Below are 26135 nucleotides of genomic sequence, written 5' to 3'. Positions count from 1 at the left end.
ATTTGTATCAGAATAGGCAAGTGCTTCATCATGAGTGTATGTGCTACTTTGTAAGTCTTGTGTTTTGTCATACAACATAAGGTTGCCACGGTGATCATGAAGTTCTAAGGGACAAGGAGGTTAGAAAATGGAAATGCATGTGAAGTAGTCAAGTGAAGCACGAGACTAGCTTACAACTGGAGGAGTGGGGCGTTAGCGCTTCCAAAGGATTGTCTTCAACACCCAAAGAATGAGGTATAAAAATGTAAAGGATCTGTATTTTTAAAAGAATGTACAATGTGAAAATTGTTTGCTTATGCTTGTTTTGTATAAAGTAATATTGTATTATGATAAAAGTAATAACTTTTGAATTGAAAGCAATATAATACTAATTAAATCTCACAGCCTCTTTGTTTGTGTTTACACTGCAACATGTAAACATTAAAATCTAGCTTTATTAAGAATTATTTGTTGAGTAGGTGTAGGCATAGATTTATTTTTGAAGAGGTGCATCCATCAAGTCTCTCTCCTAAAGGAAAACAGAAAGAAGGCATGACACAATGATAAAGAACAAAATCGATACAACAAAAACACTATCTATTCATTGAACCCATTTTCATTCTCTGTAATGCAATTATTTTTAATAAGATCACAACAGTAGTCGTATGATTACAACTGACTACCCTTTTGATTGGCATGCTACTGCAGTATATTGACACAGTCCTCAGCATTCAAATATCGACCCATACCTTTAAACGATCATGCAGAGCTTGTAGATCCTTAAGTATGAAGTCAATAAGCTGAAGATTGCTGGTAGCCCGGGCTGTTGGACTCAAGGTAGGGGCCTCCTGTTCTGATGTCTCGGGCACATTTTCGGTCCAGTCAGATTGTTTCTTTGAAAATTCCAATCCCAGCCATAAATGCAGTTAAATTACCATGTTAAAGTAGGCTGTCACTCTTCACACTTTGCAAGCAGTCCCAAGACCCATTGATGGTAAACATTTAATACAACTGGGTGTAAAACAAATTAAAGTCCCCCATGCTCTAATAATAACCCACAATGACAACACACCTCTGTTTCTGAGGAATCCTCTTTGTTGCTCTTAAAAGATGCATTGCCTGTAACAGAGGCATATAGTAGGTATTTTATCAAATGTAATATAGGCCTAAGGACCTAAATGCCTTACCAGCATCAGAAGACATTTTCACCACACCAAAGTACAACTGTTGGCCCAATCAGCTCGAGGGGTTGCTCAGCTGGCCTACATCATTAAATCACCTGCACAGCACCTGCCGCTGTCCACAGCTGACTTGGTGTAAAATAGGTTTATCACTGGAAGTATAATTTGTCATAACTCTTATTTCCAGGTAAAGATCAATCAATTGATCTATTCTTAAACTAATTAGTCCATTTCACAAGATGGGGCCGCTGTGTAAATCAACTTCCTGTGGAACAGCGCTGTCCCATAGACAGCAAAAGAAAAGTCCACAGGAAAGACAAAGCAGGAAGACGTTTTACCCTGCCAATTAAGGCATCATTAACATCAACGAGGCCGGACACCTGGACACTGAAATTGGTCTATTGCCCCGTGTATATGCCACGGTTGTAAAAAAAAGCCTGATGGTCATGAATGGGTTAACAGTTCCGACTACTGCCACCCGGAAATGGTTCTTGCTTTCCTGGCGAAAAGATTTCGTCATACAGTGGCGAGTCTGGGGACCATGCACTGACTTCAGATGACACATGCCGATTCTGAGACGCATTTATAAACAAATATTGTTCTCACAAATTTGCAGTGTATCTACAGCAGTGATGAATAAATTGTCGACTACAAAAGTCTTACACTTGCCTCCACAAACGCCCAATGATTGTTTGTCGAAGCCGGGTGATATTCAGCAAGGTAGGTTAACGTTAACGTTACAAAACTTGAAGCAGCTAGCTTGATCGCTACACTATCAGTTAGCACGGAAACAAGAGTCAACTTGGAACAACTAACAGTCTTTTGTGAATGCATATGTTGTATTTGATATGGCTAACCGTAGGCCTATGTGTAGATAACAAGATTAGCCAAAAATATAGCAGTGGGACGCGATTTAACAGCTGGCAGTTAGCCGTCACTCTTTCACGTTAACGTTGTTGGCTGAAAAATGGCTGGAGTTATAAGTATGTTGGCTAATGTCATCTAACTTCTGTGTAAACCATCAGATTGTGATGAATGGGTCAGCTAAGTTTTTTTTGCTATGCCGTTTGAATGGTAACGTTAATGTTTGGATTGGATACATTCCTTATGATGGTGTTTAATTTTTTTCAGATCAATTGGAAATTCTGAAATCTACTGTAAACGCTCTGAAGGATGGAGAGGTAGTGGCGGTCCCAACTGACACGCTGTACGGTTTGGCGTGTCTGGCCCAAAACTCAGAGGCTGTGAAGAAAGTGTACAACATCAAAGGCAGAAATGGACAGAAACCCTTGGCCATCTGTGTTGGCGAAATCGAAGAGATTTACACGTAAGTCCAACCTTCATTAAGAGTTTAGATGAATGTACCAAGAAGATCATATGTTAAGTTTATGTTTAAGTTCTATATCTACTAATGTGCAGCATCACACCTGTTACCAGTATTGCTCCGGTATGCCTTTTTACATTGACCCAGGCAAAAGGTGACAACAGGCTACATGTGTCCTTCAATGGACAGAGCAAGATGAGCAGGGTTGATGTACCTCCTTGTCTGTGTTCCCAGATACTGTAAAGTTGTAGTGAAGAGGGAACTGCTAGAGAATGTGCTGCCCGGCCCTGTCACTTTGGTGCTGGAGAGATCTGAAGAGCTGAACCCCAACCTCAATCCCTTCACCCCGGTATGATGTGCATCAGAAACACAGAGCACTTTATTTTGTATTCACATTGTTTGTCAAAGACAAATGTTTTTAGCATCTATGTAGTGTGGTAACCATGCTGTGTGTGTGTGTGTGTGTGTGTGTTTTTAAGCTGGTGGGTGTGCGCATCCCTGACCACCCCTTCATGCGACGCTTGTGCCAGATGTGTGGAGAACCTCTTGCCCTCACCAGTGCCAACATCAGCTCCCAGACCAGCACTGTGGACATCCATGTAAGCACAGCCTGTACTTTAGGCCCCGCTTCTTAACATGGTCTTGAGTTTCAAACTCACCCTGAAACTGGGCTTTTCCTCAAAGGGGAATTCTGGCAAATTTTCACATGGATCTCATAGCCTACTGTCGGTACCAAAAGAAAACAATCCAATCCCGGTACCACCCAGAAAACAATCGGTTCTACATAGCATGGGTTTTTTCTTACCGTCAGTATTCTAACTTTGAGAAACAGAGATGTGAAAAATCGCTGTAATTCTCCTTTAAAGTTGGGAATTTTTAAATGAATACCCACAACTTACTAAGCTGTGCATACTTTGAGAATACGTAGAGATTTCTAATATTGCAATGGCTTATTGATGGAACATAAGGAAAGGAAATGGAGGAGCTGAGTTAAGGATCGATGTGTTGCCTTCAGCAGTGTTTTGGTAGCATGTAGCAAAGGTAGCTTTGTTGTCAACCCCCTATTAATGTTTACATAAGTATAAGTATATATACTTTTTTGATCCCGTGAGGGAAATTTGGTCTCTGCATTTAACCCAATTGGTGAATTAGTGAAACACAAACAGCACACAGTGAACACACAGTGAGGTGAAGCACACACTAATCCCGACGCAGTGAGCTGCCTGCTACAACGGCGGCGCTCGGGGAGCAGTGAGGGGTTAGGTGCCTTGCTCAAGGGCACTTCAGCCGCGGCCCACTGGTCGGGGCTCGAACCGGCAACCCTCCGGTTACAAGTCCAGAGTGCTAACCAGTGGGCCACGGCTGCCCCAAGTCACATTGAAAAACAGCAGGAAAGTGCTTGATGACATTAATTGATATTAATTGTTAACGATGTAATGAGAGTGTGTGATCCTTCCTTGCAGGAGTTCCAGGAGCTGTGGCCGAAGGTAGCGGTGGTGGTGAATGGCGGCCGCATTGGGGACCAGAGCAGACAAGGCTCCACGGTGGTCAACCTGTCTGTCCCTGGCAGATACAGCATCATCCGCCCGGGCTGGTGAGTCGCTGTCTGATGGATGAGTAACTGTGAGAAGGGGTGTGTTTGTGTGTGCGCATGTGTGCGTTTGTGTGTGTGTGTGTGTGTGTGTGTGTGTGTGTGTGTGTGTGTGTGTGTGGTTAGCAAAGCAAAGCAAAGCAAGAACATCTGTCAGTTTTTTTTTTATTTATTTATTTATTTTTTTTTTTTTAGCTGTTGTGTGTGTGTGTGTGTGTGTGTGTGTGTGGTTAGCATGGAGTCACTGTTTTTGAACAGAAGTGGAACCTTTAATTAAAATTCATCACCTACCCTCCTCTTTCCTCTCTTTCATTATATCTTTCAGTGCCCTGACTCCCACTTTGAATGTACTCGACCGCAAATATGGACTATGGGAACAAACTGAGACTCAAAAGGTTTGACAGCCGACAAAAACAAACCTACCACAGAAACGCACAATCACCTCCATTCTCTGCTCCTCTCAAAGACGGGACGGACAAAGGAGGCAGAAGCTGAAAAGCGAGGCCTTCAGCTGAGAGGGGAAAATAAGGATACGTCTGTTATATGAAGCTCCTGTTCTGCACTTTGGATATATCAGCAACTCTGTAGGATTTGCCGTCTTGGTGGTGGGCCTTACACTGTCAAAGCAGTAGAGGAAGTGTACAAATACATCTGTTCCAGTTCTGGTTATACACCGGAGGGGGTCCAAGATACTAGTCTTGTTGTAGCAAGCAAACAGATTTATTCTGACAGTGCGTGGTGACAGTTAAAATCTATTTGATTTACTTAACCTATTGAAAGTCACTTGGACCTCAGAATGATTCTTTTTGAATAATGGATGCACTCCCAGTGTAGGAAGATTAGTTTGTACTACTGGCAAGGCCCAATTTGCTAATGCAGACATATACTGAAGGATAGGACTAAAGGATATATATATAGCGCTCCTTAATTCCCAAATTATAATATTTTTTTAACAGTTTTTTTTTTTTTTTTGTTTTCTGTTGATAAGAGTGTTTGTATTTATTTATGAGAGGATAGAACTGGTATATTCAACTGTAACAGAACATTTCTGAATACATACCTTGACCTTACATTTTTCTTTGCTATCTTTTTTTCTATTTATTTATTTTTTTTCTTTTGACTGATTTTACTGGCTGGTTTGTCCAGTCATGATTTTCTGATATTGATCATGGTCTGAACTCCGATCTCCATCATACTCCATGTTCTCCTGCCTCTGATTCTTAAACCAAGAAGGGAGATTTCATAATGGACCAAAAAATGGACACTATGACTCGGGAGCTTTTTTCTGTAATTTTCAGGAAAGCGTCTGCATCAATTCTCTATCACTCTGTCTCCTAATGGCTGGGTTAATGGCAGCCTTAATCTGTGCCAATCCCCCTTTTTCTCTGTAAACCAAAATAAAGAGAAGCTCTAAGACATTTTAATCTGCTGGTTTTCCATCTGTTTTTGACATGCCCATAATGCAGATTACCCCCTGGGATCTCCAGATGATCTTGATGAAATGACCTTCAGTTTGTGGTTGATAATAAAGCATCATCATGTAAGCATCAACAACTATATCAGCTCATTAGTCTTTATGTCCAGACATAAAGTGCCAACTTCTACTGTTAAACCTTAATTGTCTTTATTTTTGCAGAGCTATGAACAATATGATTTCATAGAGCTTTTATACAAATTGGTCACAAAAAGCAGGCCGCAGTGGTTTGCGTAACCTTCCACCTTCAACCTGACCCGGCTGCAGTATTTGGCCTGCCCCAGGGCACACCAACACTGGTCCAGAACAAAAAAAGAATGCAAGTGAGAAAATGGACTGTAAATGGACACAACCTGTGACAAGGTCATGTCCGTGGTCAACAATACTAATAATAATAACACAAATAAACATTTCACAATCATTAGCAAACTAAATGTTCCAGATTCTTTCTGACACATCCCCCATGATTAGGACATTGTGTGTGGTGATCTTTAAAAACTCATACACTTTTCAAGATAAAGACACTTAAAATATTCAGCTCCTGGACTTAATAATGTCAGAATTCTTAAATCTAATATATATGTATCTATACAGATGCACTCGGAGGAAGTAATGATGGAAAAAGGCTGTTTCATTTCTCGAGAGGCTGGTTTGAAAGTGAGATTGCAGTTTGACTCTGGTGAAAGTAGATAGTCTGAAGATTAGAAGAGTGACAAAGTTCGGGTCTGTGAAAGAAGTCAGGCATGATGGCTGGCAGCAGGCATAAAGCAGTGGTTTTTATAGTAAGGAAAAAGGTCTGTCCCTCAAGGTCAGGGCAGTTATGTAAAGGTTCTTTTATTCTCACAGGGACTCAGACAGAGATCAATATCCCTCCAGATCATCCGAGTCACTTTCAAGCAACCTGAAGACATATCTGTGCTCTTTTGATCTTTTTACAGTTCGAGTCTCACAGAAACATGGTAGCACTCAGATGATCAGGGTTTGTAATGTGCATTCTCATCATTTCATGATTATCCTCTAAGTGGGTTTTGGGAAGTGCAACCCATCTCTCACACATACACACACGCACACGCACACGCACACGCACACACAACCTACACACTCACCCACTCAGATAACACCCTCGCTCTCCTATTTTAAAAGCCTTCTTTGCTGTGCAGCAGCGACATTCTGTCTCCAGTAACTTGAGAAACTCTCCAGTACCCTGAAAGATCTTTGGCCATTACCAAGTGCTCTTCAAAATTAGTTTTGATAAAAATAACCCCAATCCCCACTGTCTCCTCCAAATAACATAGTTCTCACAAAGGGACCCCCCTCCACACACACACACACAAAATAAATATAGTATATAAATAACAGTTCTGTATAGAGCCCCAACTGGACATGGTGAGTGTTTAATGCACTTTTGCTTTCCCTCGCAATGCTTTTGACTTTTTTTTTAATTTCCTGCAAAAGAATGCAAAACTATTGCAAGGGACTGCAAAAGTCATATTACAAAAATTCCCACCATGATCCTTAGGGGCCTCCGTAGTTCTGCAACTCAAGCCTCTGTTCCCTCCCCAGCTTGTCTCAGTGGGGTCCCTGGGTACACAGCCCCATGCCCCCCGCAAACCCCCATCCCCCCCGCGACCGGCCTTACATGAGCCACTGCTCCTTCTCTTTGCTGAACTGCTCAGCCCAGCGGCGGGTCAGCTCCAGGTACAGCTCAGGTGCGTGTGGCTGGTAGTCTAGGTACAGGCGCGTCACCGTCTTCTTGGGCGTGGCGCGCTCAATCTGCGTGCCCTCGTGCCACTCGTTGAACGAAGTGATGCTGACCAACTCGGGCCGCACGTTGAGCGCCGCCTGCAGCGCCGTCTCGTAGTAGCGGCCGTTGACGCGGTTGCGTGTGTTGTGGTTGTTCCAGGGCCGGATGCTGGTGTCGATGTAGCCGGGGCCAACGCTCGGCACGAACAGCAGGTTGTTGCCGTCGCAGAAGGCCTTGACGGCCTTCCAGTTCTGGTGCGACGAGCCAAACGAGAAGCCGTTGGAGGCGAAGTAGGTGTACATGCCGTCGAAACCCCCCGCCAGAATGTCGTGCTTGTGCCGCTCCTCCACGATCAGCGCCACGAAGACGCCGTCGTATGGGGTGCCGCGCAGGCTGTGCGAGCCTGTGGAGCTCAGCAGCTCTGACCAGGCCTCCGGTGGCGTCAGGTACGAGTCGTAGATGTAGAAGAGGGGCAACACTTTGCCCATGTTGGTGGCGAAACGGTAGAAAGCTCCATGGTCTCCATACCTGCAAGGGTTACAAAAAGGACATGGTGCATCTGTTATCATTTTTCGACTCAACCTTTCGTTATGGTTCACAACTGTTCTTATCTGTCAAAATAATGGAAAAGATAGTATAAACTAACAAGGGACATTTGGCTATTTTTTTTCCCTTCTCTTGCGTGATTTTGTGTGTTCGTCATTGAGGCTGAGACTGTGTTTTCTCCTGTAGCAGTAGAACAGGAGTGGAATATTCGCGTGAATGGGTAGACGGAGGCAGGGCATGGAAGTACTCATTAAGCAAGCAGGTGTTCCGTGTCAAAACAGCCTCCCAGCGTTTGCAATTACTGCTGCAGATGCCACCGACAGTTGGTCCCCCTTGTCCTGCTGTGGGAAACAGGCCAGAGCAGCCTGCCTTAAGCTGACCCGACTGAGACTGACCCACTGGGTTGAGCTGCAGCGTTCCATATAAGGTAAATCACCCAGACAAACACAGCAGCACTCCTGGAGTTAAGAGCTGTGTGTGTGTATGTGTCTGTGTGTCTGTATCAGTGTGTGTTTGTGTGTGTGTGTGTGTGTGTGTGTGTGTGTGTGTGTGTCCGGTGTCCGTGCATGCATGCATGTCTGTGTGAATGACTGTTAGTCTATTCCTGTGTGTGTGTGTGTCTTTGTGTGTGCATGCATGTCTGTGTGAATGTCTGTGAGTCTATTCCTGTGTGTGTGTGTGTGTGTGTGTGTGTGTGTGTGTGTGTATGTGTGTGTGTGTGTGCATGTGCATACTTGCATGTGTGTGTGTGTGTGTGTGTGTGTATGAAGTGCTGCCAAATGACCTTTGTTGCACATGACTAAGCCTCCCAGAGAAAGTCACCCTGAGGAGGGGCCACCACTGCAACTCTACCCATGACGGGACTGCCAGACGCATCACAAAAGTCAAGGGCTACATCACAGGGGAAGGACAACCAGCGTGAGACTCATATTTATTATCAGCAATAAACGGAACCTTGAGAAGGGCCTTTGAAAGAGGTGGGGAAAACCTCACTCGAGCTATTTACTTGTAAGGCGTGTTGAGAATATATAATATATATACAATGCAAGATATTACTGATCTGGGCTTCCAGTGTCTCCAGTGTATTTTAAATCATCACAAAGTCAAAAAAACTTTTTTTAAATCAAAGACAAAAATGTGGCACACCTGTCAATGATGTATTTGATGTTCTCATGCACGCTCTGGTCACTTCTCCCTCTGTAAGGCTGAAGGTGAAAGGCCACCTGTGGAAAACAAAAGAAACGTGGTGATTCATTTCCACCCAGATAGTAAAATCATGAGTACAGACGTCGGACCACCAGTGGCCCAGTGGTGGTGTGACGCTTCTGGTGTCCGACGCTGACAGGCTACCATGATCTTCAATTTGATGTGAAAATTCTGAAAATGAATGAAGATTGCGGGGTGTTTGTCTGGGGCCAGCCAGTGGACTGCTAAGAAACTGATGAGCAAAAGGCCATTGGACAGCCATATTTGCTAGAGTGTAACAATATACAGACCTCAAACTGAAATCGTGACACAAACATCTACAATCTTGTGAGGGCGGTAAGTGGTGGGCGAATGCGGTTGAGGGTTTTGGTTTGAAGATCATACTGATGAAACTCTTTGAGTAACGTGTGTTAATGATCTCTCTCTCTCTCTCTCTCTCTCTCTCTCTCTCTCTCTCTCTCTCTCTCTCTCATTGTCTCTCTGCAGGTGTGGCGTGTTAAATTCTCTTGGCTACATGTTTCAGCAGCGTAAGGTTGTTAAGTATGTCATTACAAAGCACAGAGCTGTTTCTGTCTCCCGTCCTCTTAATTTGATGAGCTGTTTTATTTATGAAGTTTGAGCGAGCTTCTCCAACTCTCTTTGCTGCCTGGCTGCCTCTTAGTCATAACAATCAATAACACAGACGCCAAAAACTGAACCGGAAACATCCATTCATACAACTGGGAGAAATAAAACATGCATGAATCTTGACTGCTCATTAATAAAACAAATCATTTAAACAACACTCTCTCTCTCTCTACAAATCTTTCATCCTTTTCCTTGTCCCACTCTTTCTGTGTTCTCCATACCTCTCTGTCTCTTTCCACTGTACAGATAAATATTTTATCGACTCCTGTAGTGCCTCCTGGATAAAGTTCTCCCTGTGATCTCTCAAGTGATCAGTTTACAGTCAGATGCGGATTGCCTCTCTCTCTCTCTCCCTTTCTCTCTTTTTTTTCTCTCTGTCTCTCTCTTTCTCTGTCTCTCTCTTTCTTTCTCTCTCTCTCTTTCTCTGTCTTTCTCTGTCTCTGTCTCTCTCTTTCTCTCTCTCTCTGTGTCTCTCTCTCTCACCCCATGAGAGTCTGCGAGTCCTCTGAGGAGTTTTTTCTGGCTTTCATCTCACGAGGGCTCGCTTTTCTCATCATGTACTTTTAAGACCTCGGGCTCCATTTGGACTGTTTGAGCAAAGCGCCTGAGGGGGCGCGTCCTCCAGAGACACACCCAGGAGACGTGAAAACTCACCCAGGACGTTTCCACCCAGGACGTTTTTGGTGAGACTACACAAAGTAATCACCTTGAATACATCAGCATAACCTGGACTTAGGTCCACACGGCTGACGGCGATCTGCTACTATGAGCTAGATTAGAGGATGCGTTGGAGAGCCAGAGTTCAAGTGTAAGTAACAGCTGCAGCTGCCCGGTTCGCAGGAGGAGCCCTGCGATGATGCACTGATTAAGAGCTCATTAAACAGCAGGGGGAGCCTCTTGCTGGATCATTATTCTGCAGTCTCATCTAATTACACAGCCTCTGATTATCTCCCCCTGGGTCCTCTCCATGTCTGCCTAATAAATGTAGATTTGGGGGTGGAGGGACAGGAACTTGGAGAGGTTCAACTCTGACCTATGACCTCTAACCTAACCCTCTTTTCAGAACCCCCTGATGCAATACTGCATTCAGATCGGGGGGAGGATGGTGCATAGCTACAGAATGTTATGTCAGATGATGGGGAGGAGGAGGGGAAGAGAAACAGGACCTTAATGAGGTCTGTTTATGCCCTTTCTTGTTTCTGCACCACAGTTTCTGTGCACTTACTGTTCCTGAGCAAAGCAGAGGAATAAAAACTTTTGTAAGATAATTCCTCATTGCATTTTTGGGGAAAAGCTACCAGAATGATCAGAGTTCTTTGTTGTCAGCTCCTTCTGGAAGGTTCTTTGCTGTGTGTAGGTGGGTGGGTGGGGGTATATTTAGTTGTAGGGCATTCTATTTGCATTAGCCTATAGGAAAAAAAGGCACCATGCCCCTTAAGTAGAACGCCGAAAGCATTAGGGTGGCAGGACACAGCATAATATAACTTTGAATTATACATGATTACAGACAAATACCTGCCTTTTCCAAAGTCCCTACAGGGAGTCTGTGTTGGAGGGAAAATGACTCAGTGGACACAAAAGCTATACAAAAGCTAAAAGCTACACAATAAGCTATTAGCAAATAGAGGCAATACTGGAGGTAACACACCAAACCCTAGCACATCGACTGCTGAACCCAAGCCTCTTATTTTCAACTAACTATAATCGAAATCTGGTATTGTCACTTTTTCCATCAAGGCTACGCTATTATCTGAGGCAAGCCTGGTTGTCACACTGTATTATGGAGAGAGCTATTTGTCTGCAACTAAAAGGGTCATATCAAGTTCACCCCGCCCCCCACCCCTCTTTTCTCATATCTCCGGAAATATACCAAGCAGAAACTATTAGTGTAAAGTTTTGCCTTCTACAACTATGTTTGGCAGTGACGACATACTGTAACTATGTTTAAATTGGGGGAAAAACAGGGGGATGGGGGATGGGAAATTGTTTAACCTAACCCCCCCTTCCTAACAGTTGCTGTGGCAATGCAGCTCTTGGCAACGGGCATCGCTCCCGGTGTCAAAGTGACATTGAGGCTTAAGTTCACTAATGGACTAAAATGGGCTTGAGTGGAATGAGACAGGGAGATGGGCAGTAAAATAACACTCCCAGGAAATAAATGGGTGAATGTGCAGGAAAGCAGTTTTGCTGTCAGCGTTATGGCACGTAATGGCAAACAAGTGCTTTGTTAAGCAGTCGGGTGAAATCTGAATGTGCCCACTCTCTCCAATTACGCAGTTGTGTCGAAATGTGCACTGAGACTCTCATCTTGAATCATATTTCCTTCAGTCAAGATTTCAGTCCAGTGTCTGGATTAAATATGACACATGAGAGGAGAAAGAGAGAGAGAGAGAGAGAGAGAGAGAGAGATAGAGAAATATCAAATGTCCGTTTTTCCATACTCAAAAATATACAGATGGTGAAGATTCGGATTAAAGAGCCAGTTGTGCATTTCAGCTTCTTATTTCAATGTTATGTTTTACTGTTCAGTGAGTATGTCTAACAGTGTGTGCGCGCTTGTCTACACATGTGTGTGTGTCTGCATGCACATGTTTTATGTATGCACATGTGGTTCTACAGACGTGCCTTTATGGCTATGCATCCATGCATCTCTCTGCATATGTGTGATTTATATATAATGTGTGTGTGTGTGTGTGTGTGTTGTGTGTGTGTGTGCGTGTGTGTGCGCGTGTGTGCGTGTGTGTGTGCGCGTGTGCGCGCGCGCGCGCGCGTGTGTGTGTGAGAAGTGTGCTAACACACACACACATACATACACACACACACAGGCCTCATTAGGCCATTATACAACATCCTAAGCAAACGCAGTAGGCAGATTGAGTGGGCCACGGCTGTTTGTGGGACTCAGGAGCACCCGGTCCAGCTCTCCGCCCATCCACCACAGATGCACTGCTGGACCCAGCCGAGGCACCTGCACCAAGCCTGCGCCAAGCCCGGACCGGAGGAGGCCATCACCTGGGACAAAGAAAACCCCCTTTCAGACCTGCACTTAAGCAGGTCACTTAACAAACTACAACCCTTTCTCTGAATATAACATCAAAGACAACGAAATGATCTTCCACTACGTTACACACGCTCTGACCGTCTGTGCACACTGTGTCTGTCTAAGAGACTTAAGGACCCTGTCCTCTGAGTGACACACGCAAGAGCGCCCGCTTCCACAAAGTCTGCCACAAGTGCCAGCCCGACTGGACTTATGTTGATTCACTCCCTGGGAAGCGCCACTCCCGGGACGGATCTGTGTTTCGGAGGGAGTCCGGTTCCATATGGCCGCTCCGCGCTCCGATCAGAGATGCTGCACTGGGCTTGACGGCATCATTGCACACCCACCCGAGACCCCCTCTGCGTCGTGGCCTACTTACTGCTGTGAACATGCATGGCCCCGTAGGGCCCAAGTTGTTCAGGGAGACACAGTGAGTCATGGGATCCACAACACACACACACACACACACACACACACACACACACACACACACACACACACACAAACACATACATATTAAGAAATGTGAATTTGTTTTTTTCTTCTTCTTGTTTTGTAGCCCTAAGGGGATAAAAGCTGGTTTTAGGCCATACTGTTCCGAGGCAAAAGGCCCCATCTATCTGTGGTGAGCTGTCTCTGATCTGCTCTGAAGTCACCGAGTGCTGCTCCAAATCAGGGCTCCAGGCTAGAAGCCAGACCTTAGCAACGGAGATCTCACTTCTATCCACTCCATGCTACATGATTAGCCGACGGTACACGGTCCCGCTACAAACCGTGCACCCATGTCCACTACACAGAGGAGTTTGATAGGCCTAGAAAAGTCAAACAGAATGGCAGAAAGCATTAGGAGGACATTCTCTCTCTCCGCTAAGCACCATGTTGCACAGAGTGTCACATTAAGTTTTTCAACTGGGTGCCCTCAAACATGAAAATAATGTTTTGTTCATTTGGTTTAATGTTGTTTATCTTGTCGTTTAGTATTTTATAATGCATAGTGTAACACAAGTTCCCACACCGATGAATTACTCTTTACATAACACTTCTAAAACACGCAATTCCCATTGTATTTCTGCAGAGATAAAAAAAAAAAAAACATTGTTTGGAGAAACTGAGTCAGTGTAAGGAAACATATGTGCAGTTGGGCTGTTGGTTAACTAACTAACTATGATATTATCATTACTCCTAGTCCCACTCCGGTCGGCTGAGAGGGTCCAAGGGCAAGTATCGGAGATAGGGCCGGTAAGACTCAGTCATCGACTGCTGCTGCTCTGTCACCCATTCCTGCTGTCCACTCGGCAAAGATGACAAATCAGCCCCGCTGTCAACCCCCATCACCCTGGTGACGCCTGACCAGAGGTGACCCACACACAGAGTGACTAAGCAGGTACTGTATGCCAGGCTCCACTGGACACAGAACAAGACAGTGGCTCCGACAGTCCAGACTTTCTTCAGAGTCCATTTAAACATACAACAGTCTTGGGAGGAAGAAATACAACCATGTCACTGTGACTGTATTTCCCTGGTCTATTACTTCTGTGCGTTTCCTCAAATATGATTCTGATTCCGAGGTGTGACTTTATACTGAGAGAACACACCTGGGAGAAACTGATTGAAATGCTGGGACTGAGAACCAACATAGGCTCGAACACCTCTCCTGCTTAAAGGTACACTACGCAAGATTTCCACCTTAATATAACCTTTACAAAGTCAATTTGATGGTAAATAAACTTGTAATAGGTGAATCGCTCACCTAGCATAGCTATACAGCATAGACGTAGCGAGTCGCTACCGAGAAAATCAGCAATGCAACTTCGAGAACGGCGGCCCAACAAATCTCACGAGAATCGTGAAACATTACCTTGTCAATAGACATAGCTCTTTGGAGGAGTTTTTTCCTGTTGTTAATCCTTCACCTCCACAACAAAAGCATTTTCATTGTGTACAGGGGGGATAAGTCACAAGAAGTTTGCTATTTACAACAGCAGAGTAAAATACAAAATATATTGCGACTCTAGAGGGAGCTCTACAGTCGCCTAAACCTGAATAGTGTACCTTTAAAACCTCCCAAGACCTCATACAAGCACCATTCACCTTTTTTCAAAATTAAGATGTCCAGTACTTTCATGTACTCAACATGGCCCATTTTCCTTTTTGTCCTAGCTGCTAGACCTGACTATTTAATGGTTTTCCTCAGATCTCTATTTTAATGAGTAGGGCTCCACAAAACCCCCATATAACCTCACAGAAAAAAAAGCATAGGCAGCTTCTTCTTGCCTTGTTCTACCCTGGGTATGCTGAGAGTCAGGGCATACATTATATCCCCCTTTTCATCTCTCTCATTTCCTTATAGGAAAAACAATCTTGCATTCAATTAAAATGCAGTGGCAGCTTCTTTTTGCCTGGGCTCCATATGAATGCATTTCCCTGGCCCCTGTGATACTCCATCATCTTTGGTCTAATAACAAAGAAAGCTATTACATGTCCCTCCCATTGCTTTCTGCACCTGTCATGTTTCTGAGGGGCGGCAGCAATCAGGCCTGCATGGCGTGGTTCATCTTGTCATTTTTTTTTTCTCGGTCTCTTTTTTTTCTTCCTCTCAAGCTCCAGTAAGATGCATTAACTGTGTGCCCGCTGCCCGCAGCACAACTTCCAGAGAGAAGGCAAAGACAGGAAAGACCAAAAAAGAGTGGTGGTGGTGGGGGGGGGGGGGTCTAACCACACTGGAATGAGAGTGAGCCTGAGAAGCTGCCACATAAGACATTCAGACGTACAGACGTCAATCCCCCTTGACAGAGAGAATTGAAGGCCTTAGATCAACATAGCCACCAATGCACTCTCTCACTCGTGCAGACCTGTGTAACAAGGGATGAACTGATGAATAAGGTAAAGAACAGAAGAAGAGGACGTTAGCCGTGTTGTGGGTTGAGCCCTGGCTGAGGCAGGTCTCCCGTGAGAGCAGGCTCCGCGCGGTGCGGCTGGCTCCTAACCAGCTGATTTACCATGTCAAATTGCTGCGCGTGCTGAACAAACCCGAGCCGTGCATTATTGATGGAGCTCAGCGGGGTCTTACAAGCACTCTGCCTTTCTCCCTCTTAAGCTCGCGCCTCCATACACACACACACACAGACACACACACACGTGCACACATACGCGCGCACACACACACACACACACACACACACACACACATACACACACACCGAAAGTATTCAAAGCTGACCCAACTCCATGACAACATGCTCACACACACAAGCACACACATAAACATACAGTATTCACATTTACCCAACTGAACAGGACAATACACACATCCATAACCACCCATAACTGCACACATTCCAATACAGGCACTTTGGACAGCTGTTAAGCAAACACAGTCAACCACTCTGACGGGTACAGTGACTTAAAACAGAGCAGAGGCTTCAGTGAACACACACGCAAACACTTTTCCAGGGCAAAACGCACCGACACAAAAAAAAGTGGGAGCCACTCTGAATGCAGGGCATAGTTTTTAGTTTATTTATTTTATGAGGACTTGGTATAGCAACTACAGTGCAAACAATGCTAAATGCAATTCTATTTCTATATGGTTGTAGTTTTGTTCTTGAATTGATCACTGTACTTGTTATTTAGTTTGCATGTTTTTCAAAACTGTCATTGTCATTTTGAATTTAAATCACAAATTATTATTTTTTTACTGCTGGTTTAGTTTTAGGATTGGTTTTCATGAACTAAAATAACCCTTATCCAGGTACCAGGGTCAGCTCCTACATGGGCACTGCAAAAACAAACCAAACAGCCTCCAGCCAGTGTTAGAAATCTCATCAGACACTTACGCTGGCTAATAAGGACAAAAACCTATTTACTTTTGCTGTGAGGCAAACTGACACAGACACACCTCGGAATAATGACAGAAGCCTGTCAGGTAGGAAGTGTGTGTGTGTGTGTGTGTGTGTGTGTGTTTGTGTTTGTGTGTGTGTGTGTGTGTGTGTGTGTGTGTGTGTGTGTGTGTGTGTGTGTGTGTGTGTGTGTTTGTGTGTCACGTTACCAAGGAGCTGGCCAATAAACATTACATGAAGGCTGTTAAATGTGAACGGGGGTTGGGGACTGGAATTGGAGAGAGAAAGAGAGAGCAGAGAGAGAGAGAGAGAGAGAGGGATGGAGAGTAACTGAGAGAGAAAGAGAGATCACATCGATATACAGTTGTTTGTCCCTCAGAGAGCATTTTCCGACCTAATTGGCCCTCGGTGATGATGTGCCCAGTGAGAATGTGTCTCTTGTGGCTTGTCTGTATCTGTGAGCTGTGAAAGCTAGCGCATCTCAGTTCTATTAAAAGGACTTGCTTTCACCGCCCAAGCATGCAGCGCTGTAATGCTCTGAGCATCTCCCCAGCCATAAGTGAATAACAAACTGTGCTCGGCTGCTCTCTACATATACACCATCCTGGTTTGCCTCCACCAAGACCTCTTTGTTTGTTTGCTTATTCTGGAAGACCTGGGAGTAAATGATACACAATATCTTCCATACATAAATAATAAGACTTATGTTTTTTAATTTGTTTTCAGTGAATGGCTGAACTAAAGTCATCAGTCACTGAGTTTCTGGGTATAGGTTTCTTCAAACTAGTTACTATTTAATAAAGTTGCTCATTCGGCATAGGCCTTGCTATTTTCTCTACGATGTGGGAGTCTCAGCGCGTACATCAAACATTTGCTATCGTTGCCTGCTCATGTTTACAGTGTTGCTCTCAGCACAAACCTACCTTGAGGCTATGTCTGTGTGCTGCCTCCAAGATGGCCGGCACAATGTCCTCCGTCGGCTCTCCATTGTCATCGGACAGACCAGGGGGATACCAGGACACCACCACCACTCCTAACAGTGAACAGAGCATTGTGGTGAATGAAGATCTAACACATAAGAGACCATCAGTACTGCATTCCAACTGCAGACATCCAATTCATTCAACCTCAGTTTTCCTATAAGAGCTTGGCTTATAGTTGTCCTACACATTTTGAATTTGAGTTTCCAAATGTATTGTGCTCACTGTAAACCCAGGGGTACAGGGGTACTTAGCAACTCTAGTTTCACTATAATGATAATGCTGCCATGCTGGAAGGAAGAACATTCTGGACCATTATATAATTATAGTATATAGGTTATAGCCATTAAGCTCTGTGCCCCTAGAGTTGGTTGTTGAGAGAAGGATGTTGCAAAAACTCCTTAACATTATGGACAACACCTCACATCCACTGAACAAACTACTAGTCAGACAACAGAATGTTTTCAACTAGAGGTTGCTTCAACTTCGCTGTAACAAAGACCATTATAAAAAAATAATTCCTGCCCACTGCCATAACTATTTACATTAACTCCCCTTTGTGCTGAGTTCTACTTATGAGAGTAGAATCTTATTCTGAGAGACAATGCACAGTGTACAACCACTTACACAGAGACTTTATATCCAATTGTACTTATTTTTGACTTGTATGTATATGTGTGTGATATATGTTTATATTATTAATTGCTGCTGTAGCACCATAATATCCTTTTGGGGATGAATAAAGTAATCTATCTATCTATCTATCTATCTATCTATCTACCTTTACCATGTTGGACGTTCAGTCGAATTTATAGAATAAGTTCAAGAATATGTAGTTTTATTAAATTGCTTCTTGGCTTTTCATTTCTCCAATGGATCCCGGATGAAAAACATCCGTTATATAGCAAACCGAAGCCTTTCACATTTGTTCTGCGCATATTTGAGCTATCGCTTTAATTAGTTGGACTTGTTCAGCGTTCTCAACTTGGCGTTCCGTGGCCCATCTGTCAGGGTCAGTGTACGTTGCTCAGAGTGGATACAATAACCACTGAAGCCGATGCAGCGAAGAGGACGCCTACGCCGCTGTCTAAACCCTTGTAGAGATGCCATAAATGTTTAAATTCCCAGCTAGACCACAGCTGCACCTTCTAACCACTTGGGCTCAACACTGTTTTCTCAAAATAAACACGCATAGAAAATGTGCGCATACAAAATACGTTTAGCTTCTGGTGCTGTTTGCTTCTTGTTAATGTGTGTAATTCTTTCGAATCACTTGGTTATTTAAAGTAAAGTTTGAACACTGAACATGATTGGTAGGCTATTATGTCAGCAATAAATTATTCTTTCGGATTCCGTGTAGTAACTTTCACCATCTTACCACTTGGAAACAGGAGACCTAAAACTTAAAAGCCAGGACGACGACTGTTCATGCGCTTAGGAGCTGTCCTTGCCATAGGTGCTGAATTCACTACTGATCTGGTTCAGGTATAGCGTGAGGTGTCTTCGAAAAGTCTTCACGTTTTTGCACAATACAATGCCATATCGTTTAAGAGTACAAGCTCTTTGTACATAATCACGCATAATATATGGTCATAAACATATGGGCATAAAGGTCGGGAATACCACTGTTTAAATCAGTAGGGAATTATAACTGCACCTTTAAACTCTACCTGCTCCCGCTGCTTCGATCTGTTCCATGTGAGACTCCAACACCTCAGGTTCCCGAGAACTGTAGGGACCCAGCTCTGGGTAAAAGCTTGAGCCGATGTCGTCTGGAGGAGTGTGCCTGCCTGTAGGGTAACTTGCGGCAATCTTCGGGTCCCAGTGTGGAACCAGAACATGGTCCCAATGCATGTATTTCCCATCCAGTTGTGGGTTCCCATACCACATGTAATAAAATATGTGGACGTCGTAAAAAATACCTTTGTCCTGGCCAGAGTTGGAGAGAGATGCTTTTGTGTCGCCGGCATTAACCCGAGTGTTACCCGGAGAGACTGCCACGCCGCTGGACGCGGATCGACGGTCAACCTTCCCCCCGACTCCTGCCATGAGTTCCAGCCCTGGGGCCAGGTCCGAAAAGCCTTCACTGGGTTTCAAGGTTCGCAAACCCATAAGGGTCCCGAACACAAAGAGTGTGAAGAGGAAAAGAGCCACACACGCTTTCCGCCTGAGCCGGGCCATTGTTCTGAAAAGTCACTTGGCTAAAAATACAGACGAGCTATGATATAATCGTTCGTGCTCTGGAGAAGAAAAGATAGATGTAGACTACCCCAAAAACAGCCAGTAGGCAAGTCAAAGAGAAATGGTCATCTCTCAGATACAGCTTGACAGTCAAGACATGTAGTCTAGTTTGTGCGTGTTACGAAAGAGAGTTTAACAATGGGATGATTGGGATCTGACATAATTATTATGAAACATAGCGCTGTCTACATGCATAACTTCTTAAGTGCAAGTATCTACATGATTGTAAGTAAACATGATAGGGATACCATGTTGCATTTACCAAAAATCTAGAACTTAGTCGTTGGTTAAGTCACGCGTCCAGACTTCGAAACAAACACTAAGCTACCACACAAAAAAATAGGCCTATAAGAAGTTTTATAGAAATATTTGACTTATGTATAAACGTATAAATATAATGTATAAACTCATTTGCGCCTGTTAGCTAGCATATTATGCCATTTATTCGCTCACATCACACACGCTCCATAACACGCTCCACAACATATTTTATACAGCTATTGCCTTACTAAAATTGAGAATAACCAAGGCTAGTTGAAGGTCTTCCTATTCTTCTTTCGAGCTACAAAGGTGTGAGTTTAAACGAGGACAATACCTTTCGTGATTTTCCAGAGCCTCAACACTGATTCCAGCCCCAGTTAATCAATATGCTGTCAAACAACCGGGAAATCGTATCATCTCCATTCAGTATCTACTTATAGTTCTGCTTACATGACGCTGTTCATCCTTTCCTCAGCAGAGAAACTTGAAGCGAAGCCTGCTTACATTAGAATAATAAAACCGTGACCGCATCCTTGCATGATGGTAGCCACTAGCCGTTAGTCTGTAGCCTACGATGATCCTCGTTGACTGTGTTGTGGTTGTGATATTCCGGTTAGGCTACGTGGAGGTGGGGCTTGCCGCCGTCAACAGCGTGGCGCAACGGGGGTGCGGGGAGGGGGGGGACGGGGTTTGGATATAACGGTGTAGGGGCGCCCTCCACGTTTAACCAGGGGCTCTCTGGCCGCCATCAAAGATAGTTCATTTTTAGGCACCCAATGGCAATGCTTTTTGAGGGATAACGATGCGTTATGAATATATTCATATTTGACATGGCCTTCATTCTGTTCAAGTGTATATTCTATTGCATCTACAGATAGGTCACAGAGTCAAAGCGTGCAATATTTTATCTAACTCCATGTTTTTCCAGTCCCAAGCCGTTTGGAGTAACCCAAGCTTCACGTCCCTCCTTGTTTAGGCCTAAATAAGGGGGAAAGCCCCGGAGTGTCTGTCTCATCATTTCAGGATCCTCATCATCAACAGAACAAAAAGAAACAAACTAACATGGACCAAGCAACAGGACCAAACAACAGTCAAGTGTCAGATCAGGACATAGTGTGTGTGTGTGTGTGTGTGTGTGTGTGTGTGTGTGTGAGAGAGAGAGAGAGAGCATGTGTGTGTGTGAGCATGTGTGTGTGTGTGTGTGTGTGAGAGCGTGTGTGTGTGTGTGTGTGTGTGTGTTTGTGCTCTACACACTGTACAGTTCCACAGTACATCTGCATATTTTGAATCCTGTCTTTTTTCCCTCCTGTACACCTTTTCATCCTATAGCCTTGTATTCAAGAGATAGATACCCCAGAGCGGTGGCCTTTGGCAACAGATCCATTTCGCATGGTGCTGCACTTGTGCCTAAGTGGTGTGCAACGCAAGCATGCTCTATACAACTACAGGAATAGTAATGCTTCGCATTTATGTAAGCACTCTCCTCTGGAGTGCCCTCCAGCAGTTTGAGGGGAGATGATTTTTAGCTTTTTCTCCCACAGTGTTGATGGAAGTGGAGCACATCAATTTGCAACTTTTTGGATTGGCCCTATTTTTCAGTGCCACTGAACAAGGCTGGCAACGTCACCCGCCTGAGGAGCGGATATTTTCACGAAATTAGACCGTGATGTCTATCTCCATCTTCCTCATGAGAATTGAGGCGAGATGAGATTCAGGATTTTGAACAGGATTTTGGCTGTTAAAGAATTTGGTTGGTTTGAATATTTGAGGCTTTATACAACACAGAATGACCATGCATCGTGAATGACCAATACAATAATTAAAATGTGTGAGTGGGCGTCTAGGCCTTCCCAGGTCTAACATTTTGGGACAGAATTTATGTGAGCAAACTGGACAATTCATATAATGACCACTAGAGTGCACTATAGCATCGTTTAAAAGTAGAGGCAGCTGTACGCCTGTAGGGACACACACAAATCAAAGCTGAAGTTCATTGAATGTTCAGTTTGAACAAGCAGATAAACAAATAAAATCCTTTTAAACGAAATTTCAATTCAGCATTACTGGATTGAGCTTGACATCTCTGACATGAGCAATCAAGTTCTGTTGTGACATTGACCACAAATTATTCAACCCAATTCTAAATGATGCAATTAAAGCTGGTCTATCCCACAGCTCACTTTTTCGTTTGTCTTGATTATTTTGTTTAGACTGTTCATTGTTTACAGTTCGATGTTCTGTACGTCTTTTATGAATTCCAAGGACTGGGAAGAATGCGCTCTCCATGGTTCTGAAATCACACTACTTATCACTGTACCACATTGTGTTCCATTTAGCAATGTCCCAGCAATGCTGTTGAAAGCTGCTCAGTCACAAACGACTATACACACTCTTTTCCTCATCAGGGTCACTTAGAGGTGTGCCTGGGATGGGTTTAGAAGTGGGTAAATTGATCACCTTGCAGCAGCTGATCAATGTGATTGGTGGGTGTAAGAGTGATTAGTGCAGAGGACTGCTTGTCCCGGCAGTTCTGCACAGGTCCATCAACCGCCACGTATTGATATTTCATGTTCCTGTACAGAATGCAGACTTGTCTCCATCAACCTATTGCTGATATGCTGCTGGCATATTCATGAATTATAACACCACAGCATGTACAGGTGTATAGCTCTCTCTCGCTCTCTAAACAGCTACGCACATGAGTGGGAGAATCAATGTTTTTAGATTAGAGCATTGATCAGCATTCCGATTTAGATATTGATTAGTTGGTCTCACCGTGATATAGAAAGATGGGGGAAGGGAGGGAATCAATGCTCTCTCTCACCTGCCCACATCAGTCACCACTGCAGATCATATGGCACTCTCACTGATATGGCCATATGGATATGAGTTCCACAACTTGAAGTAGTTAAGTAAAGTTAACTAAATCAGATCAGATATGATATGATATGATATGATATGATATGATATGATATGATATGATATGATATGATTTGATGGTTCATAAACATGACAGTAGGTCCTTATTTAAAGTAACAGAAAACATTTGAAAAGAGTCCTTCCCGGTCCTGACAAAATAATAATAATAATAATAATAATAATAATAATAATAATAATCCCTTTACAAAAGTCAAAAAACAAAACAAAACAAGAGGAGAGGGAAGACAAAAGAAAAAGATGCCATTTGTTATTTCTGTCCTGTTAAGAAACAGTTTACAGTCACATCCAGCAATGTCAATACGTATAACTATACACCGGGGGAAATAAGTATTGAAGGCATCAACATTGTTTGTAAGTATACTTCCAGTGAGGCTATTCACATTACATTTTCACCAGACATTAGTATTAACTCAGGTAATCCATATATTTTAAAAAATGCAAACATTGAAGTCCATAAATATAGTTATTTGTAATAAAGTGGAATGACACAGGAAAAAAGTATTGAAACGCACCTACTGAAATTTCTTAAATACTCTGTGGGAAAGCTTTTGTTGAATGACAGCTTCAAGACATTTCCTTAATGAAGAAACTAATCAGTCGCCATATTCAGTTGTGACTTTGGCCCATTCCTCTAAACAGATAGTCTTTTAATCTTGAAGATTCCAGGGACCCTCTTGTGAATCCTGATCTTCCGTTCCTTCCAGAAATTGGATTTAAGTCAGGGCCTTAATTTCCTTTCTCTGAAACCAATTGAGAGTTTCCTTAGCTGAATGCTTTGGATCGTTGTCCTGCTGGAAGGTCTAGCCACGTCTCATCCTCATCATCCTGGTGGGTGACAAGATTCTCTCGGACTAAAATGACTCCATTCATCGTTCCTTCAATTGTATGAAGTCTGCCAGTACCATGTGGTTTGGGCTTCCACCTCCAAACCACACTATTGGTAGGCCTATGGTATTTTTAGGGTGATGTACAGTGCCATCTCTCCTCCAAACATGGTGTTTATGACACCCAAAAAGTTAATTTTGCTTTCATCTGACCAGACTACATTCTCTCAGTATTTTATAGGCTTGTCCAAATGTTGTGTATCAAACTTTAAACAAGCGTTGACATGTGCATTACCTATGATTTTCTCTGTAACAATTGTACCTGCTGCCTCCAAGTCTTTCTGGTGCTTTATTTGAGTGGTCCTTGGCTCTTGGGCTACTCTTCTGACTATCCTTCTTCATCCGTTCAATCAGAAATCTTCCGAGGAGGTCCTGTGTGTTGCCGGTTTATGATGCAGTGATGTTCCTTCCACTTCCACCCCAATGCTACAGTATGTTTTGCAAAAATAAGGTTGCGAAGATCTTTGGAGAGCTATTTGTTTTTGCCCATTGTGATGTTTTTTGTTTGACACCTTGGTAACAAAAAACTTTTTTATAGCCCATCAAAATGTACTAACACAGCTTCTATTCATTTACACAGATAAGAGGCATAATTGCTCTCTAACTACTTACAGATTCCAGATCATTCTTTGCCTTGCCTTGTTGTAGTGCTTAGTGTGTTTAATACTTTTTCCTCTGTCATTCCACTTTATTACACTTTACTCTACTTATGGACTTTAAAGTTTGTATTTTTTATCTGTGTGAATTGAGTTAATACTAATGTCTGGTGACAATTTCCTTACTGAAAAAAATGTTGACACGTTCAATACCCCCCACTGTATAGTATACTTAGGACATATTATAAGAGATAATTAACTAGGACATATTATAAGAGATTATAATTACCTCCCATCTGATTAAGAGTATACAAGAGTTTACATTATCCTATTTCAGTTTCAGAGATAGTTTTGTTTCTCTGATGCAAACATAATGGTGTGCAATCAAGCAACAATCAGAAATACTCCAAAACAAGACCAGATAGCCACAGTGTATCACTTCCTCGGATGACACCTCGCATGTTCTGCTTAAATGAGGTCAAAACAAGATTGTACTGTATATATCAAGTAAATACTGTAAGACAAACCACTATAACATATGAAACAATATGATATGATATGATATGATATGATATGATATGATATGATAAAATCATATAATATCATTATAATACCAAAATTCCATATAATAGCATATCATACATTGTATGGCAATATGGTAATGGGTAAAACATTTTAATAAACATTAAGGGTAAAGCTTAAAGTCGACAAATTAAGAGATAACTAAAAATATAATATCTGTATGCACAATTGCTGTTTTGTTTAAATTCCCATGTACTATTCTAATAAATATTGTTTTATTAATCTTCAATTAATTTTCAGAACAACTATGCCAATTCACCCACTTATCCATAAATCAATAGGCTTTTATCAGTTGGTCATATTTATAGCTGGTACACAACAATTTCAGCAGAGACTCTGTAAACAATGGAGTATGTTGCCAGCGGCACCAGCTGGTTATCTAATCCATACTAATTAGACAAACTCTTCCTTTCTGTATTGTTTGTTTCCCGATTCGTTTGCAACTGCATAGTAGGATACAACACTATTTATATTCTCCAAAGCCTTGCTCTGGACATGACAGAAATCATAGTTTCATGCATGCATAACCTGTTAAATTCAAGAGAGAGTGTGTTTATGCATATTTCACTGTCAGTATGTGGAATTAATCGTATATCTTTCGATACAAAATGTTTCTTCCGCTCTAAATAATCACTCCACTGGTCCAGCTGTTAAACCAAACGGATTATTCTGTATCTGTTGCCTGTAACTTCAATCGTACACACAGATTGATAACACAAGAAATAAAAACAATTCATGCAATTAAAATTGATATATAGAAATATCTTTAAAAATATATTTTGCGCTTTGAAAATGCCGTTTTGGGATAACTGCTTTTTTTTATGTCAATCGCATTTTATTCGTCAATAGTGTGTGCGTGGAGAGAGTGCCTATTAAGGCCTATACTAATGCTGAAGTAGCCTAACAGAGTAGACTAACACTGATGCCAAATGACCAAATTATTAATTAATTTACCGTTTGATCGATTAGAAAAAGCAGGAACAACTCTAACTATAACTAAGTTTGTTTCAAAAGTTGTGCATATGATTAAATAGGCTATAGCCTTTTAACACTTTACCACAAATAATCGATTATATTTTGTATACAAATGTATTATGCTA

The 26135-nt window shown here is 42.8% G+C and overlaps 2 protein-coding genes across 2 annotated transcripts; one reads left to right on the top strand and one right to left on the bottom strand.

Annotated features, from left to right (window-relative positions):
- Positions 1–1644: 1644 nt before the first annotated feature.
- Positions 1645–5493, top strand: yrdc (yrdC N(6)-threonylcarbamoyltransferase domain containing). Its single transcript, XM_042107001.1, has 6 exons — positions 1645–1880; positions 2292–2487; positions 2719–2833; positions 2964–3083; positions 3948–4078; positions 4401–5493. Exons 1-6 carry the CDS (start codon positions 1724–1726, stop codon positions 4474–4476), a joined length of 795 nt encoding a protein of 264 aa, XP_041962935.1. The 5' UTR covers positions 1645–1723; the 3' UTR covers positions 4477–5493.
- Positions 5494–7184: 1691 nt separating this feature from the next.
- LOC121720823 (glycoprotein endo-alpha-1,2-mannosidase-like protein) lies at positions 7185–20585 on the bottom strand. The gene is made up of 4 exons (XM_042107278.1): positions 19202–20585; positions 17475–17584; positions 8986–9062; positions 7185–7821 (listed from the first exon to the last, which is right to left on the bottom strand). The coding sequence occupies exons 1-4, from the start codon at positions 19710–19712 to the stop codon at positions 7185–7187; spliced, it is 1335 nt and encodes a 444-aa protein (XP_041963212.1). The 5' UTR covers positions 19713–20585.
- Between the last annotated feature and the right edge of the window lie 5550 nt (positions 20586–26135).

Source organism: Alosa sapidissima, chromosome 10 (assembly GCF_018492685.1).
Source record: "Alosa sapidissima isolate fAloSap1 chromosome 10, fAloSap1.pri, whole genome shotgun sequence".
In the NCBI taxonomy this organism is placed as follows: domain Eukaryota; kingdom Metazoa; phylum Chordata; class Actinopteri; order Clupeiformes; family Clupeidae; genus Alosa; species Alosa sapidissima.
The sequence above is the reverse complement of the archived record's forward strand: the minus strand, read 5'-3'. Positions and strand labels throughout refer to the sequence as shown.